A 17,691-nucleotide genomic window follows, 5' to 3' on the forward strand; every position below is an offset into this window, starting at 1 on the left:
GGACATGAAGGTATGCATCCTTTATTTCTAGTGACATCATAAAATTCCCCCTTCCAGGCTGGAGATAACTGCCCGGAGCGATTCCATCTTGAATTTGAACTTTTTCAAGTACAGGTTTAGGGATTTTAAATTTAGAATGGGTCTGACCGAGCCATCCGGTTTCAGGACCACAAATAGGGTTGAATAGTACCCCTTTCCCCTGTTGAACAAGGGGAACCTCGACAACCACTTGTTGTTGACACAGATTTTGAATTGCAGCTAAAACTATCTCCCTTTCTGGGGAAGGAGCTGGTAAAGCCGATTTGAAAAACCGGCGAGGAAGCACCTCTTCGAATTCCAGCTTGTAGCCTTGGGATACAATTTCCATTGCCCAAGGATCCACGTCTGACTGAACCCAGACGTGGCTGAAGAGTCGAAGACGTGCCCCCACCGGCGTGGACTCCCTCAGTGGAGCCCCAGCGTCATGCAGTGGATTTAGTAGAAGCCGGGGAGGACTTCTGCTCCTGGGAACTAGCCGTAGCAGGCATTCTTTTCCTTCTACCCTTACCTCTGCCGAGGAAGGAAGAGCCCCGACCTCTTCTAGACTTATGCGACTGAAAGGACTTCATCTGATATTGTGGTGTTTTCTTTTGCTGTGGGGGAACATAAGATAAAAAAGTAGATTTACCCGCGGTAGCTGTGGAAACCAGGTCCGCGAGACCTTCCCCAAATAAAACCTCACCCTTGTAAGGCAAAGCTTCCATATGTCTCTTTGAGTCGGCATCACCCGTCCATTGGCGGGTCCACAGGGCTCGCCTAGCAGAAATCGCCATGGCGTTGGCTCTCGAACCTAGCAGCCCAACGTCTCTCTGAGCGTCTCTCATATATAAGACTGCGTCTTTAATGTGAGCTAAGGTCAATAAAATGGTATCCCTATCTAGGGTATCAATGTCAGCTGACAAGGTATCTGCCCAAGCTGCTACAGCGCTACAAACCCAAGCCGACGCTATTGCCGGTCTGAGCAAGGCACCCGTATGTGTATAAATTGATTTTAAGGTAGTCTCCTGTCTGCGATCAGCAGGATCCTTGAGGGCTGCCGTGTCTGGAGACGGTAGCGCCACCTTTTTGGACAAGTGCGTTAAAGCCTTGTCCACATTGGGTGAGGATTCCCACCGTAACCTGTCCTGTGCCGGGAAAGGATACGCCATAAAAATTCTCTTGGGAATATGCAGTTTCTTGTCTGGAGTTTCCCAAGCTTTTTCAAATAACTCATTCAGCTCATGAGATGGGGGAAAGGTTACCTCAGGTTTCTTTTCCTTAAACATGCATACCCTCGTGTCAGGGACAGAGGGGTCATCAGTGATATGCAAAAAATCTTTAATTGCAATAATCATATAATGAATACTTTTGGCCACCCTTGGGTGTAACCTCGCATCATCGTAGTCGACACTGGAGTCAGAATCCGTGTCGGTATCAGTGTCTGCTACTTGGGACAGAGGACGTTTCTGAGACCCTGAAGGGCCCTGTGACATAGTCAAAGCCATGGATTGTCTCCCTGCTTTATCCCTGGACTCTGCTTTGTCCAATCTCTTATGTAATAAAGACACATTTGCATTTAAAACATTCCACATATCCAACCAATCAGGTGTCGGCGTTGCCGACGGAGACACCACAATCATCTGCTCCACCACCTCCTTAGATGAGCCTTCCGCTTCAGACATGCCGACACACACGTACCGACACCCCCACACACTCAGGGATATATTTATATGGAGACAGTCCCCCAATAAGGCCCTTTGGAGAGACAGAGAGAGAGTATGCCAGCACACACCCAGCGCCACTGGACACTGGAATAAAATCCCAGTTAGTATAGCGCTTTTATATAAATATATATATAATTACACTCGCTGCGTCAATTAAATGTGCCCCTCCCCCTCTTTTTTGCCCTCTGTAACCGTGTTCAGCAGGGGAGAGTCCGGGGAGCCAGCTTCTCTGCAGTGCTGTGGAGAAAATGGCGCTGGTTAGTGCTGGAGAATCAAGCTCCGCCCCCTCAGTGGCGGGCTTCGGTCCCGCTAAAATTATTTATACTGGCGTTTTGTTTTTTTATATACCGCCTCCGCAGTATCTAATCCATATGCCAGTGTCCCTTGAGGTTAATATTGCTGTTGCCAGCAGTGCTCCCTGAAAATAAAAAACCTAACAAAAAGTATTTTTCAGAGAAACTCAGTAGAGCTCCCCTGCAGTGCACCAGTCTCCTCTGGGCACAGGATTTAACTGAGGTCTGGAGGAGGGGCATAGAGGGAGGAGCCAGTGCACACCCATTCTAAAGTCTTTAGAGTGCCCATGTCTCCTGCGGAGCCCGTCTATACCCCATGGTCCTTACGGAGTCCCCAGCATCTTCTAGGACGTAAGAGAAATATAGAAATTTTCGCTTTCAGATATGTCATATATTTGTACTCATCTCGGATACAGTAGGTGTGCACAGAAGCACTAGACCATCTGACTGATCACGAGTGAGTAACACATTTAATAATATTTTAATAATATTTTCATTAAACGTTTTTTTGTTATCGTCTGTTTACAGTAAATAATGTCTTACTAGACTCAATAAAAGTTAAGTTTTAAATTAGATTTACATCCACTGTGTAACCTATACTTCCCATTTAATACAATATATTCATATAATTAGATCATAAGTGTGCCCCAGAGAGACAAAAACTTCTTGCTTCTTTGCAAAAATCCCCCAAAGCTCTTTGAACCATATTTCAGACCCAAAGTGTCTATAAATCAGTGATGTGCCATCAGGTTAGGCAGAACTTCGCTAGTCATACTTCAGTACACTCCAGAGTATTGACTATAAAGATTATATATACAGATATGTCCTCATACATGTTTGCTGCAGTCACGCCAAACAGCCCTTCTTGGCACATCAGGTTGCTTGAGAATCTTCTCACATTGAGCTTCCTTTTTGCCAAAAATGCTGATATATGACACTTGTATATGTGTGCGACTGAGACTCTGGATCTGTATATGAAGTGCTACAATGTAGCAGCCAGAGCTTTATTCCAATACAAGTGCTGTTCAGTTACGTATACAGACTCAGTCACACACAATATGCAAGTGTCATATCAAATTAATCAGCACAGTCTCCTTGTACTTCCTAGTCGCATTGTGACTAAAACTCATTTTTGGCCAAAAAAGACACCTGACATTAGCAGAGTTGCATGGGATTTGGTGGCTCACTCATGCCAGGCATCTCGCTGCATTGCGTATTGAGGCTAGCTGTATGAGGACGCATCTGTGTATGTATTATACACGTTATATATATATATATATATATATATATATATATATATATATATATATTTGTACAAACAGCCCGGCACTACCTTGGATGATGAAATGCCCCGTTGTCCTCAGAGAGGTATGGATACAAAACAGAAAAACTGCGGCACTCGAGGACTGATGAAAAAGTCAGTGTATTAAACAAAACATAACATCCATCGACGTTTCGGGGAATTTAACCCCTTTCTCAAGATGTAAGAATATATATATATATACACACATATACAAGCGCTCGGCTCCGGCACTCCAGTAATCAGTAACCTGCTAAGGTGCCTTCCCTGTGGGTCCAGCCCACATAGACATGCAAACAAGATTAAGGCGGCACTCAAAGACTTGGTAAGATAGTGAAGCAGGCATCCGAGCAGGGATGCTGTTTTTAATAGTGTTACGTTTCGGGGACGTATCCCCTTCCTCAGACAATGATACAGTGCATCAAACAGATATATATACAAGACATGATTGGTTCTACTTACCCCCCTACCCCCGCTCACAGCAGCGTGCATCGCGGTGCTCCAGACTTCCCCCGTCCGGCACTTCCGGTCTCTGCGTCACCACAGTCCAGGAAGTGACGCACATGGGCCGGTCGGTTACCATGACGACGCGCCGTGAGCTGTCAAAACAATAAACAATGAGACATAAATACATTTAAAACATCTAAAAACTAGATGTGTATACTGCACGTCGTCAAGGTTTGTGATTTACGTCATAGTATGCCCTTGCGGGCTTTACTATGTCGGAAAAACCGAATGCCAGCTTAAAGTGACTGACACAACACAGGTCCTCTATACGGGCAGCGTTAACATCTGGTACGAGTGACCAGCCGGTTGCTCGCCATTTCACCCTTCAGCGACACAATCTGGCTAGTCTTAGATATAAGGCAATAGACCATGTCCCAGCCTCTTGACGGGGAGGTGATAGAGGTAAGAAACTGCTTTAACTAGAATCCAAATGGATTTTTAAACTAGATTGCTTGGCACCAAGAGGTCTTAATGATTCATTAGGACTCATTAACTTTTTATAAGTGTGATCTGAGGGTGGCAATCAAAGATCCATATGGTTTGAGACAACATTAGACCATTAGGCTCAATAGCAGACACTGGTAGTGTTGCTATACTTGTGCGCTTGCACACAATGATTTCCCAGTGTAATACGGTGGTGCTCAGTAGGGCATGTCATAAGTGGCAATTGTGTGAAAGTCCATTTAACATTTAGTATACGATTAAAGTGATATACACAAATAAACTCTATGTAAAGCCAACTCACAGTGCAGGTTGAAGTCCCATATTGTCCAGTGCATGCACTACAGTAGTATAATGTATGTTTTTTGTCACTTTTTTGTCATTTTTTTCACGTGTTTGGCATACTCGAACTTATACCAGCGTTTTATATGTATGTCAGGTTTTGGTTTTATCACATTGTAGTTTTCAAAAAAGCATGCAGTATACGCATCTAGTTTTTAGATGTTTTAAATGTATTTATGTCTCATTGTTTATTGTTTTGACAGCTCACGGCGCGTCGTCATGGCAACCGACCGGCCCATGTGCGTCACTTCCTGGACTGTGGTGACGCAGAGACCGGAAGTGCCGGACGGGGGAAGTCTGGAGCACCGCGATGCACGCTGCTGTGAGCGGGGGTAGGGGGGTAAGTAGAACCAATCATGTCTTGTATATATATCTGTTTGATGCACTGTATCATTGTCTGAGGAAGGGGATACGTCCCCGAAACGTAACACTATTAAAAACAGCATCCCTGCTCGGATGCCTGCTTCACTATCTTACCAAGTCTTTGAGTGCCGCCTTAATCTTGTTTGCATATATATATATATATATATATATATATGTTTTTTTTTTTTTTTACAAAGTATATATTACTGCACCTTTGCATAATCCACATAAATCATTGGGTTCATATGTGTGTGTAAATCTGCCTCCCGAGCTATTGACCTCACTATAAATCATTGCTATAATGTGTATGTGTAAACATTGATTATATTGTACATATTTTTGCCTGATTCTCAGCGGAGACACAGGTGCATGCATAAAAGGGGATACGTCCCCGAAACGTAACACTATTAAAAACAGCATCCCTGCTCGGATGCCTGCTTCACTATCTTACCAAGTCTTTGAGTGCCGCCTTAATCTTGTTTGCATGTCTATGTGGGCTGGACCCACAGGGAAGGCACCTTAGCAGGTTACTGATTACTGGAGTGCCGGAGCCGAGCGCTTGTATATGTGTGTATATATATATATATATATATATATATATATTCTTACATCTTGAGAAATATATATCATTGGGTTCTTTTGTGTGTGTAAATCTGCCTCCCGAGCTATTGACCTCACTATAAATCATTGCTATAATGTGTATGTGTAAACATTGATTATATTGTACATATTTTTGCCTGATTCTCAGCGGAGACACAGGTGCATGCATAAAATAGGATTTTAATTACCTACCGGTAAATCCTTTTCTCGTAGTCCGTAGAGAATGCTGGGGTCCACATTAGTACCATGGGGTATAGACGGTCCTTTGTGAGCCATTGGCACTTTAAGAGTTTAATAGTGTGGGCTGGCTCCTCCCTCTATGCCCCTCCTACCAGACCCAGTCTAGAAACTGTGCCCGAGGAGACAGACATACTTCGAGAGAAGAAAATACACAGATAGTGGTGAGATTCACACCAGCTCACACATAAGGCAAACCAGGCTAACCAACCTCAGCAACAGCTGAATAACAGTACTTAACCAAGTAACAAGGCAGTACTGAACCAAGTAACAAGGCAGTACTGAACCAAGTAACAACTACAGGAAAACGACGCACTGGGCGAGCGCCCAGCATCCTCTACGGACTACGAGAAAAGGATTTACCGGTAGGTAAGTAAAATCCTATTTTCTCTTACATCTTAGGGGATGCTGGGGTCCACATTAGTACCATGGGGATGTACCAAAACTCCCAGTACGGGAGGAAGAGTGCGGAGGCTCCTGCAGAACTGATTGACCAAACTTTAGGTCCTCAGAGGCCAAAGTATCGAACTTGCAGAACTTAGCAAACGTGTTCGACCCTGACCAAGTAGCCGCTCGGCAAAGCTGTAAAGCTGAACACCCCGGGCAGCCGCCCATGAAGAACCCACCTTTTGAGTAGAGTGGGCCTTAACAGATTTTGGACACGGCAAGCCTGCCGTACAATAAGCATGCTAGATCGTGAACCTGATCCAGTGAGAAATCGTCTGTTTAGAAGCAGGACACCCAATCTTGTTGGGATCATAAAAGACAAACAGAGAGTCCGACTTTCTGTGACGTGAAGTGCTCTTCACATAAATCCTCAAAGCCCTCACAACATCCAAGAACTTTGAGGTAATTGAGGAGTCAGTAGCCACTGGCACCACAATAGGTTGGTTGATATGAAAAGCCGAGACAACCTTTGGAAGAAACTGCTGATGCGTTCTGAGCTCAGCTCTATCTTCATGGAAAATCAAGTAGGGGCTCTTGCAGGACAATGACCCCAATTCAGACACACGCCTAGCCGAAGCTAATGTAAACAGTGTGACAGCGTTCCAAGTGAGAAACTCACTGTAGAGGCTCGAACCAATCCGACTGCAGGAACTGCAACACCACGTTAAGATCCCAAGGTGCCGTAGGAGGCACAAAGGGAGGCTGGATGTGCAGAACCCCTCTCAAGAAAGTCTGAACCTCAGGGAGGGAAGCCAATTGTTTCTGGAAGAAAATGGATAAGGCCGAAACTTGGACCTTTATGGATCCCAAACGCAGGCCCACATCCACACCTTGCAGAAAGAGTAGAAACCGTTCAAGTTGAAACTCCACCGTAGGAAATTTCCTGGATTCGCACCAAGACACATACTTTTTCCAAATGCGATGGTAATGTTTAGACGTTACTCCCTTCCTAGCCTGTATCAGGGTAGGAATAACGTTGTTCGGAATGTCCTTCCGAGCTAAAATCTGACGTTCAACCTCCATGCCGTCAAACGTAGCCGCGGTAAGTCTTGATAAGCGAAGAGGAAGAGGCCTCGGGTCTCCCAGCAGTAACTCCAGAAGAACCGCGTACAAAGCTCTTCTTGGCCAGTCGGGAGCAATGAGGATCGCCTGAACTCTTGCTTTCTTTATGAGTTTAAGAATTCTTGGGATGAGCGGAAGTGGAGGGAACACGTACACTGACATGAACACCCACAGAGTTACCAGGGATCCACTGCTACTGCCTGTGGATCCTGCAACCTGGAACAGTACCTCCGAAGCTTCTTGTTGAGGCGGGAGTCCATAATGTCTATTTGTGGTACACCCCAAAGATTTGTTACCTCCGTGAACACCTCTGGATGGAGGCCCCACTCTCCCGGATGGAGATTGTGTCTGCAGGGGAAGTCTGTTTCCCAGTTGTCCACTCCTGGAATGAAGATTGCTGTCAGCGCCACTGCGTACATTTCTGCCCAAAGGAAGATCCTTGTTACCTCCGACATTGCAGCCCTGCTCTTCATTCCGCCCTGTCGGTTTATGTATTCCACCATCGTTGCATTGTCCGACTGAACCTGAATGGCCTGATCTTTCAGAAGATGTGCCGCCTGTAGAAGACCATTGTACATGGCTCTTAGTTCCAGAATGTTTATTGGAAGGATGGATTCTAGACTTGACTACCTTCCTTGGAAGGTTTCCCCTTGGGTGACAGCGCCCCAACCTCTGAGACTTGCATCCATGGCTAGAAGGATCCAGTTCTGAATCCCAAACCTGCGGCCCTCGAGAAGGTGAGGCACCTGTAGCCACCATAGGAGCAAAATCCTGGCTTTCAGCGACAGCCGTATTCTCTGGTGCATGTGCAGGTGAGATCGCGACCACTTGTCCAGGAGATCCAGTTGGAAGGACCGTGCATGAAATCTTCCGTACTGTAGAGCCTCGTAGGAGACAACCATCTTTCACAGAAGGCGAATGCACTGATGAACCAATACCCGGGCAGGCTTCAAGACATCTCGGACCATTGTCTGTATCACCAACGCCTTCTCCACCGGTAGAAACACCCTCTGCACTTCCGTGTCGAGGATCATCCCCAGGAAAGACAATCTCCTTGTCGGCTCCAAATGCGGCTTTGGAAGATTCAGAATCCATCCATGATCCCTGAGCAGTCGGACTGAAACAACCTCTCCCTGGACGACGCCTTTATCAGCAGATCGTCCAGATATGGAATTATGTTCACTCCCCATCTGCGGAGCAGTACCATCATCTCTGCCATCACCTTGGTGAACACCCTCGGTGCCGTGGAGAGGCCTAATGGCAATGCCTGGAACTGATAATGACAGTCCAGCAGTGCAAATCTTAGATAAGCCTGGTGAGGCGGCCAGATTGGAATGTGAAGGTACGCATCCTTGATATCCAGGGGTACCAGCAATTACCCCTCCTCCAGACCTGAGATCACAGCTCTCAGAGACTCCATTTTGAACTTGAATTCCCTCAAATAAGGATTTAATGACTTCAAGTTCAAAATTGGTCTGACCGAACCATCCGGTTTCGGTACCACAAACAGGTTTGAATAGTAACCCTTGCTTTCCAGGTGAGGTGGAACCGTAACAATGACATATGCAGTTTGCAATTTTTGAATGGCTTCCTGTAGGATAGCCCTTACTGTCAGCAAAGCTGGTAAGCCTGATTTGAAGAATCTGTGAGGTGGGAGCTCTTGAAATTCCAGTCTGTACCCCTGGGACACAATATCCTGTACCCAGGGATCCAGGCCGGATGATACCCAGACGTGACTGAAAAGTATGAGTCTCGCTCCCACCTGCCCACTCACCGGGCTGGGAGGTCCACCGTCATGCTGAGGATTTTGAGGAAACAGAGTCAGGCTTCTGTTCCTGGGATCCTGCAGGTGAAGGTTTTCTGTATTTTCCCCGACAATCTCTGAAGAAAGTGGTAGGGGCTTTGGACTTCTTAAACTTTGCGGTCCGACAGGATTGCAGAGTAGACGCAGAAAAATATTTTTTCTATGGCTGAGGGAAAAAAGGTTGACTTACCCGTGGTTGCCGTGGAGATCCACGCATCCAAAGCTTTCCCAAATAGAGCCTGACCTGTGAAGAGTATGTTTTCCACACTTCTCTTGGATTCCGCGTCAGCAGACCATTGGCGCAGCCAGAGTCCCCTGTGTGCCGAGACAGCAATGGAAGAAGCCCTTGCATTCAGATGACCCAGGTCCTTCATGGCCTCCACCATGAAACCTGCAGAATCCTGTATGTGACGTAAAAACATTTCAATGTCACTTCTATCCATAGAATCCAATTCCTCTAGTAATGTGCCTTACCACTTTACTATGGCTTTACAAATCCTGAAGCAGTGTATATGGATTTGAGCGTAGTCTCAATCTTGCGGTCTACCGGTTCTTTCAATGCGGTAGACCCAGGGACAGGTAAAACCACCTTTTTAGACAGTCTAGATACAGAAGTGTCTACTATAGGGGGTTTTTCCCACTTTTTCCTATCCTCCTCGGGAAAGGGAAAAGCCACAAGAACCCTCTTTGGGATATGGAATATTTTCTCTGGGTTCTCCCCGGATTTTTCAAATAATGCGTTAAATTCCTTAGACGCAGGAAAGGTCAGGGAGGCTTTCTTATTTTCTGTAAAGTAAGCCTCCTCGACTTGCTCAGGTACTTTGTGAGCAATGTGTAACATATCCCTAATTGCTGCACCCCCTTTGCAAGGGATGCCTCAACCCCCCCCCCCCCCCCCCTCCGCATATCCCCATCACCGTCTCACGTATCAGAGTCGGTATCAGTGTCGACTTGCATAATTTGGGCAAGAGCATGCTCCTTTGGGCATATACCAGGGGAGTTTGAGGAGGCTGTGGAAACAGAAACAGACGAAACAGTCTCATTGTGAGCTATCCTAGATGAAATCCTTAATTCAAGCCACCCACAACGGTTCGCATTCAGAAGGCTTGAGACATGACATTACATTCCTGAGTACATGGAATGGATTCCTCTGGGGAAGATACATACTCTACAGCACAAGACACAGAGTCCCTGGACATGGTAATGTGAGAAATATGTATACACACACACACACAAACACAGGAAAATGTCAGACACAGTTTCTCCCCAGTTACCTTCAGAGAGACACAGAGTTAATGGAGCCAGCACCCACACAGCGAAAGCCTGGCGCTGACTGTGCAACCTTAATAGACTACACAGTGTAAAATAGTGACTAACACTCTCCCCCCCCCCTTCTATAACCCCCTGGTACCGCATAGGATAGCTGGAGTTATGTGGAGGGTCAGCGCTCCCTGTCAGCATCTCTATGTAGGAAGAAAATGGTGCAGGTGAGCTGCTGGATCCGCTCTGAGGAGAAGCTCCGCCCCGTCATGGCGCGTCTTCCTGCACTTTAGGATTATACTGGCCTGAGGTAAAAACATCGCTAGCAGTAGAAACGCTTCCCTGATAGCCCAGATGACCAGTTGTAAGGGTACTGCGCTGGCCCAGGGCGCCCCTCACAACGTCGCACAGCAGTACCTCTGAGCCCTCCAGAGCACAGCCTCAGTGCTGCGCTCCTACCCTGATGCCACCATACTCACCGGCTCCCCGCTTGTCGGGTCGCCGGCAACCTACTCACCACCAACGTCTTCTGGCTCTGTTAGGGGGTGGCGGCATGCTGCAGACGTGAGCAGTCGTCTCGGGGGGCTTGCGATCATCACCCTCAGCAGCTAAGTGTCCTTTTAGCAGAGATAGTGGCCATTAACCTCAGAGGGTTGGACACTACTCCCCCCCTAAGTCCCATGAAGCAGGGAAGCTGTTGCCAACAGCCTCCCTGTGCCTAACTCTAATAAAAATAATAAAACTAGAAATACTCCTATGGAGCTCCCCTAGCTGTGACCGGCTCCACCGGGCACATATTCTAAACGGAGTCTGGTAGGAGGGGCATAGAGAGAGGAGCCAGCCCACACTATTAAACTCTTAAAGTGCCCATGGCTCCCAAGGGACCGTCTATGCCCCATGGTACTAATGTGGAGCCCAGCATCCTCTAGGACGTAAGAGAAAATACATTTTTTTCCCTCTGAGATGTGTCAGTGTTTAACAACCTTTCAGCCTACATACCAGGTACTAAGTGCCTAAAAGTACAGTATGTATGATGCAAAGTCCAGTTGCATCTTCACTTGCCACTAAAGGGGGTGTAACTTGGCAATAATGGTGGGCCTAATTCATGTTTGTACGCACTTACCTGCACAGCTGCAATTTTTTAAGCTACGGAATTGCTAGTGTTAGTAAGTGAAGCTGCTGCACTAAAAAGAAAAAAAGACGCCCTCCGGGGTGATCGCAAACTCATTTACAACTGCATACTCATTCGCAGTCTATACAAAACCACGAGGAACATTGATTTTAAAGGTAGATCTATGGCTACGCAGGTTGGCTGCGGCAGTTGCAACGTTGGTGCCATGTTTCTCTACGAGCATCATTCCTTCTTTAAGGCATATACACACCACACAAAAATGACCATGACGCCCTTGGGTTTTTTGCTACCACTCCCCCAGATGGTCCCTTCCTTTTAAGTTCTCAGTGAAAGCAAAGGCACCATGACGCGTGCACAGTGCTATCTGCTGGTACTCGCTCCGTTGCATGAACATCGACATTGCGTACAAACATGAATCAGGCCCTTACAGAGTCCAGAGAGGGTGTGGCGACAGATATGCAATTAGCACTTAAGCTGGGTACACACCATTTTGATCGTGCAGCTGATCGTGTAAACGCTCCCAATCAGCCAAGTAGCGTGTCCCCAGCTTGACTCCCTGTGAGTCCCCTGCAAGCCCAATAAACACTGTGCTACAAATAGCTTAATGTAAGGTCGGGCAGCTAAACATTAAACAGCACATAAGGTGTGACCTCCCGATCCTGACCACTGCAGGAGCGTTGTAAGCAGTTTATTGGCTAATGGTTCTGCATACACAAATATACAATCATTGATCCATTCACCCGATATCAGGTGAACAGGACGATGGTTGCATAGGTGTGTACCCAGCATTAAAGTCAGAGACTAAGTAGCACCAGTAGGAGTGGTCAGTCATAAAAGGTTACTTATAGGCGTAACCTCAAGATAAAGCTGTAAAATCTGTCTCCCAAACAGGGTTACAGGATAAGCTCATCCTGTCATGCCAGCTAAAGAGTTTCTAAAGCAGTTTAAATAGAAAAAATGATAACAATGAGAGTTTCACTTTATGCTGTGCTGCTATTTTAACTCACTTGGTTGGAATTTCCTGGGGTGAAGCAAATCCATGCCACAAAATGTTACGGAGGTTCAGACTCTCTGGTGATCCAAGGAAGACCCTAAATAAATCCATCTAAGTAGTAAAATGTAATGTACAGTATGTTACAAGAAAACAATCTTGTAAAACCACAGAGGACACAAATACATTAGTAATATATACCAAGTGACTTGGGGTGCTAAAAATGGTCTATATTCCCATTACCAAGGCTGTTTATTTGAAGGGGATTTTATTAAAAGGGGATCTCCAAAGATAAATACATAAACTATGCAGATACATAAACAGACAAGAACTGTAATAGAAGAAATGGCATAAGAACAACCTATCCCTATCTAAGTGAACAAATTCAAAGACCTAGAACGATTGTCGGGCCGATGCGCATGATATCAGTATTTCTCCGGCAGGGTCCACAGGTTATCCACAGGATAACATTGGGATACGATGACGCGACAGCGGATTTTCACCAATTGGTCAAAGCTTTCGGCCTCCCAGCATTCAACGGTCCATTAATATATCCCCGCCTCCTGGCTCAGGCAAATCAGTTTTTTGTTTGGTGAGGCAGGAGCCGGACCATGGTCAAAAGTGCTGCTGATTTTTAGCAGCCATAAACTTCTGCGAGGTACACTGGGTTCCACAGGGAATACCATTGGGGTGTAGCGTAGGATCTTGATCCGAGGCACCAACAGGCTAAATGCTTTGACTGTTCCCAAGATGCACAGCGCCGCCTCCTCTGTAACCCCGCCTCCGTGCACAGGAGCTCAGTTTCGTTAACCAGTCCAATGCAGTAGCAGGTAAGAGACAACAGTAGTTAATAGCCACATATACCACAGTCTCACGACAGGAGAAGGTACCAGCGGCTAATGCCATACAAACCCAAAGAAGCTAAGTGCATCAGGGTGGGCACCCTGTGGAATCCAGTGTACCTCGCAGAAAGAGATTTAACAAAGGTAAGTTCTTACCATAACTCTCCTTTTCTGCAGCGGGGTACACGGGGGTTTCACAGGGAATAACATTGGGGATGTCCTAAAGCAGTTCCTCATGGGAGGGGATGCACTGTAGCGGGCACAAGAACACGGCGTCCAAAGGAGGCATCCTGGAAGGCGGAAGTATCGAAGGCATAGAACCTTATGAACGTGTTCACTGGGGACCACGTAGCCGCCTTGCACAATTGTTCAAGGGTCGCACCACGTCGGGCTGCCCAAGAAGGTCGAATAAGCTTTGATGGTAGCAGGAGTTGGAAGGCCAGCCTGTACATAAGCATGTGCAATCACCATTCTAATCCATCTGGCCAAGGTCTGCTTATTAGCAGGCCAGCCACATTTGTGAAAACCAAAAAGGACAAAGAGGGAATCAGATCTCCTAAGCGAAGCTGTTCTCTTCACATAAATACGGAGAGCCCGTACCACATCCAAATACCGCACTTTGGAGGATAAACCTGGAGAGGTAAAGGCCGGAACCACAATCTCTTGGTTAAGGTGGAAAGACGACACCACCTTAGGCAAACAGCCAGGGCAAGTTCTAAGAACCACACGGTCACGGTGAAAATTTTCCTGTCCCCAACCTCCTTTTGGCAAGGAAGTTGGGGACAGGAAATTGGACTTCCACCGGTGTTGGACGGAGCTTGCATGGATGCCTGGCTTTAATACACTCATGCTCGATTGTCTGCTTTATTAAGTGGACTATTCCACCGGGTGAGAGTCCAGTACTACTGCCTCTGTACAAATGTTTTTTATTGTATTGTATTTGTGGATTAAATTATTGGATTACGCTATGGTGGAATTTTTCCAATTCTTTCGAGGATACGTGGCTATAAAATCCATGGTGGGATAAACCCTCTCAAAACACTTGTGCTTTTGTCTACTCATATTGTAAACCAACATTCATGGTATGAGTCCATTTTACCATTGACATCCTGATAAATTTGAGAACATACACTCCTTGACCTATGAGGTCTTTTTCTCTTTTCTTTGGGGATTAAATCTGAAGAAAGAGGAAGCCTCATCGGGACATTGGGACATTTTCACTAAGAATCAGTGGATATTGGGGGCATTTCAGCGCCGAGGGATTCATTATTGGTGATATTGTTTTGGATTTATTTTTTGAAGTGTGGGTGGCTTCACACCAATTGAATCATACAGGCGGCACACCATTGTGCGCAGTGGTTAGGTTCATATTGTATTTTTGTATGCATCATAATTATTAGCTGCACACCAAGCAAAATAAGAATTCCAGACCCTATGATAAATCCGAGCAGAAGCCGGTTTACGGGCCTTCAACATAGTTTGAATGACCGCCTCAGAAAAACCTTTGGCCCTCAGTACTAATGCTTCAAGAGCCATGCCGTCAAAGCCAAATCCTGGTAGACACAAGGGCCCTGAACGAGGAGGTCTGGGCGATATGGAAGCAGAAGAGGACCCTCTATCGAGAGACTCTGCAGGTCTGAGAACCAATGCCGTCTGAGCCACACTGGAGCGATGAGAAGTAGTATTCCTCCTTCTTGCTTGAACGTCCTTATCACCCTGTGCAGAAGGGACACCGGAAGGGACACGTACAGAAGTCGAAAGTTCCATGGAATTGCCAGCGCATCCACGAACGTTACTTGAGGATCCCTTGTCCTTGCTCCGAAGACGGGAACCTTGTGATTGTGTCGAGACGCCATCAGGTACACATCTGGTAGGCCCCACTTTTCCACTAGAAGTTCAAAGACTTCTGGATGAAGGCTCCATTCTCCGGCGTATACGTCCTGACGACTGATGAAGCCTGCTTTCCAGTTGAGGACACCCGAAATGAACACTGCCGATATGGCTGGCTGATGGCTTTCCGCCCAACGAAGGATTTTTGATACTTCCATGATTGCCATGCGGCTTCGAGTGCCACCTTGATGATTTATATATGCCACCGTGGTGGCGTTGTCCGACTGTACTTGAACAGGCCTGTTCTGTACTAGAGGCAGGGCCAGTTTCAGAGCATTGAACACTGCCCGCAACTCCAGAATGTTTATCGAGAGGAGAGACTCCTCCCTGGTCCACCGACCCTGAAGAGAATGTTGCTCCAACACTGCGCCCCAACCCCGCAGACTGGCATCTGTCGTCAGAAGGACCCAGTTGGAGATCCAGAAGGGACGACCCCTGCTCACTTGCTGGTCTTGTAGCCACCAGCTCAATGACAAGCGGACCTCCAGAGTCAAGGAGATCATTGTGAGTCCTGATTCGGTGAGGCAGGCCGTCCCATTGGGAGAGTATCAACCTCTGCAGAGGGCAAGAATGAAATTGAGCACACTCCACCATGTCGAAAGCCGACACCATGAGGCCCAGTACTTGCATCGCCGAGTGTCAAAAAATAAAGTGGATAGGCCACCAATACTCCCGGCGCAATAATCAGTAAATGTTTCTTTCACTCTGATCAAATGATTCACCAGCTGCACAAACAGAGGCTTTGTATATATATATATATATATATATATATATATACACACACACATACATACATACATACACGTACACATACACACACATACACACACACAAGGAATAAGTGCGCTCGGTGGATCAGACCAGAGTGAATAATTAACAGGTGTTTGCATTCACTCATAAATTCCAAGAGACTTGTTTAAAGTACAAAACGTTTATAACACATACATAGTTGCAATTTAATAATATTCTGAAACAGCTGTAGCAGCCACAATTGATAACATTTATCACACAAATGTCAGCACTTACATTTAGCACATTTGTGCCGCCTATAAAACTAATAAAATACCAATGAATTTGGCAATTAATTAAACCAATAATAATCAAGTGAATAGCTTTTTATAAAAACACTCCATACCACTTGAAATAGCTGTTAATTATTATTACATATATTAATGCCTGTAATAATAAATGGTAAAGTCTCACAGCCACAGAGATAATATAGTCTCAAATCAACCTGTCACTGGCGTCCCAGTACAGGATAATTCCCAGTAAACTTTTACCCAATCAAGCAGGATTTTTGTTAGGGAGTTTATAGTTGATATTTACCCCTCTGGATATGTATTTCCTCAGCCGGTTTTTATCACTAGTACAATGCTTATCCTGGCAGGTGTATTTGCAGGCTTCCAAACCGTGGATGGCACGACCGTCAAAGCAGCCACGGACCACTGTGAGCAGTTGGCAGCATATATAGCTGATCACCTCAATGTGCGGCAAAACATCAAAGGTGGTAGGAATCACAATAGAGACCTTGGTGAAAAGTCTTGGTGCCGTGGTCAGACCGAAAGGTAAGGCCTGGAATTGAAAATGTAGGTTGCCCAAAGCAAACCGCAGGTTTTGTTGATGTGACACTGCAATAGGTATATGCAGGTAAGCATCCTGTATGCCCAGGGATACCATAGAGTCCTTGGGCTCCAAAGTCAGAATAGAGCGAAGCGTTTCCATACGGAATTTAGAAACTTTCACAAACTTGTTCAAAGACTTACGGTTGAGAATGGGCCACGAGGACCCATTTGGTTTCGGTACTAGGAACAGCGTGGAATAGAACCCCCTGCCTCTCTGAGCCAGAGGCACCGACACTATTACTCCTGTATCCAGGAGGGATAGCACCACCAAGTGGAGAGTTTTTGCTTTTACCTGATCCGAAGGGATGTTTGTTGAGCAAAACTGGCGAGGCGGACGTTTCTTGAAAGAGATGGCGTATCCATGAGTGACAACTTCCCTTACCCAGGCGGCCGAAGTGGTCTGTAACCATGCCTGAGCAAACCGTAGAAGTCGGCTTCCCACCCTGGGATCTCCCAGAGGGAGGCCCGCCCCGTCATGCAGCAGGCTTGTCTGTTTTGGAAGCAGGCTGATGGGCAGCCCAGGCACGTTTAGGTTTGGGCTTACCGGATTTGGAAGTGCGAGCCTGTTTCGAGTACGCCTGAACTTTTGCTTTACCTGGAGGTCGAAAGGAACAAAAGGAAATACTCTTAGCCTTCAGAGCCAAAGGAGAATTACTAGGCAGGCATGCCGTCTTAGCTGATGCCAAGTCAGCCACAATCTTGTTGAGCTCTTCCCCAAATAGAATGTTTCCCTTAAAAGGGATTACCTCCGAGGTCTTTTTAGAGTCCAGATCTACTGACCATGACCGCAACCAGAGAATTCGGCGGGCCAGAAAG

General features: G+C 46.3%; 1 protein-coding gene across 3 annotated transcripts in view; it reads right to left on the minus strand.

Annotated features, from left to right (window-relative positions):
• The window catches only part of ERMARD (ER membrane associated RNA degradation), a 433,930-nt gene that overhangs the window by 181,454 nt on the left and 234,785 nt on the right, over positions 1-17,691 (minus strand). For all 3 annotated transcript variants that reach the window (XR_010176102.1, XM_063917638.1, XM_063917637.1), the window contains one exon: positions 12,538-12,635. Coding sequence is in view for 2 of the 3 variants with exons in the window: in XM_063917638.1 (XP_063773708.1) it covers positions 12,538-12,635 (98 nt within the window). In the remaining variant the exon portion in view is untranslated. The remainder of the gene's footprint in view (positions 1-12,537; positions 12,636-17,691) is intronic.

The sequence above is a fragment of the Pseudophryne corroboree genome, chromosome 4 (assembly GCF_028390025.1).
Source record: "Pseudophryne corroboree isolate aPseCor3 chromosome 4, aPseCor3.hap2, whole genome shotgun sequence".
NCBI lineage: Eukaryota > Metazoa > Chordata > Amphibia > Anura > Myobatrachidae > Pseudophryne > Pseudophryne corroboree.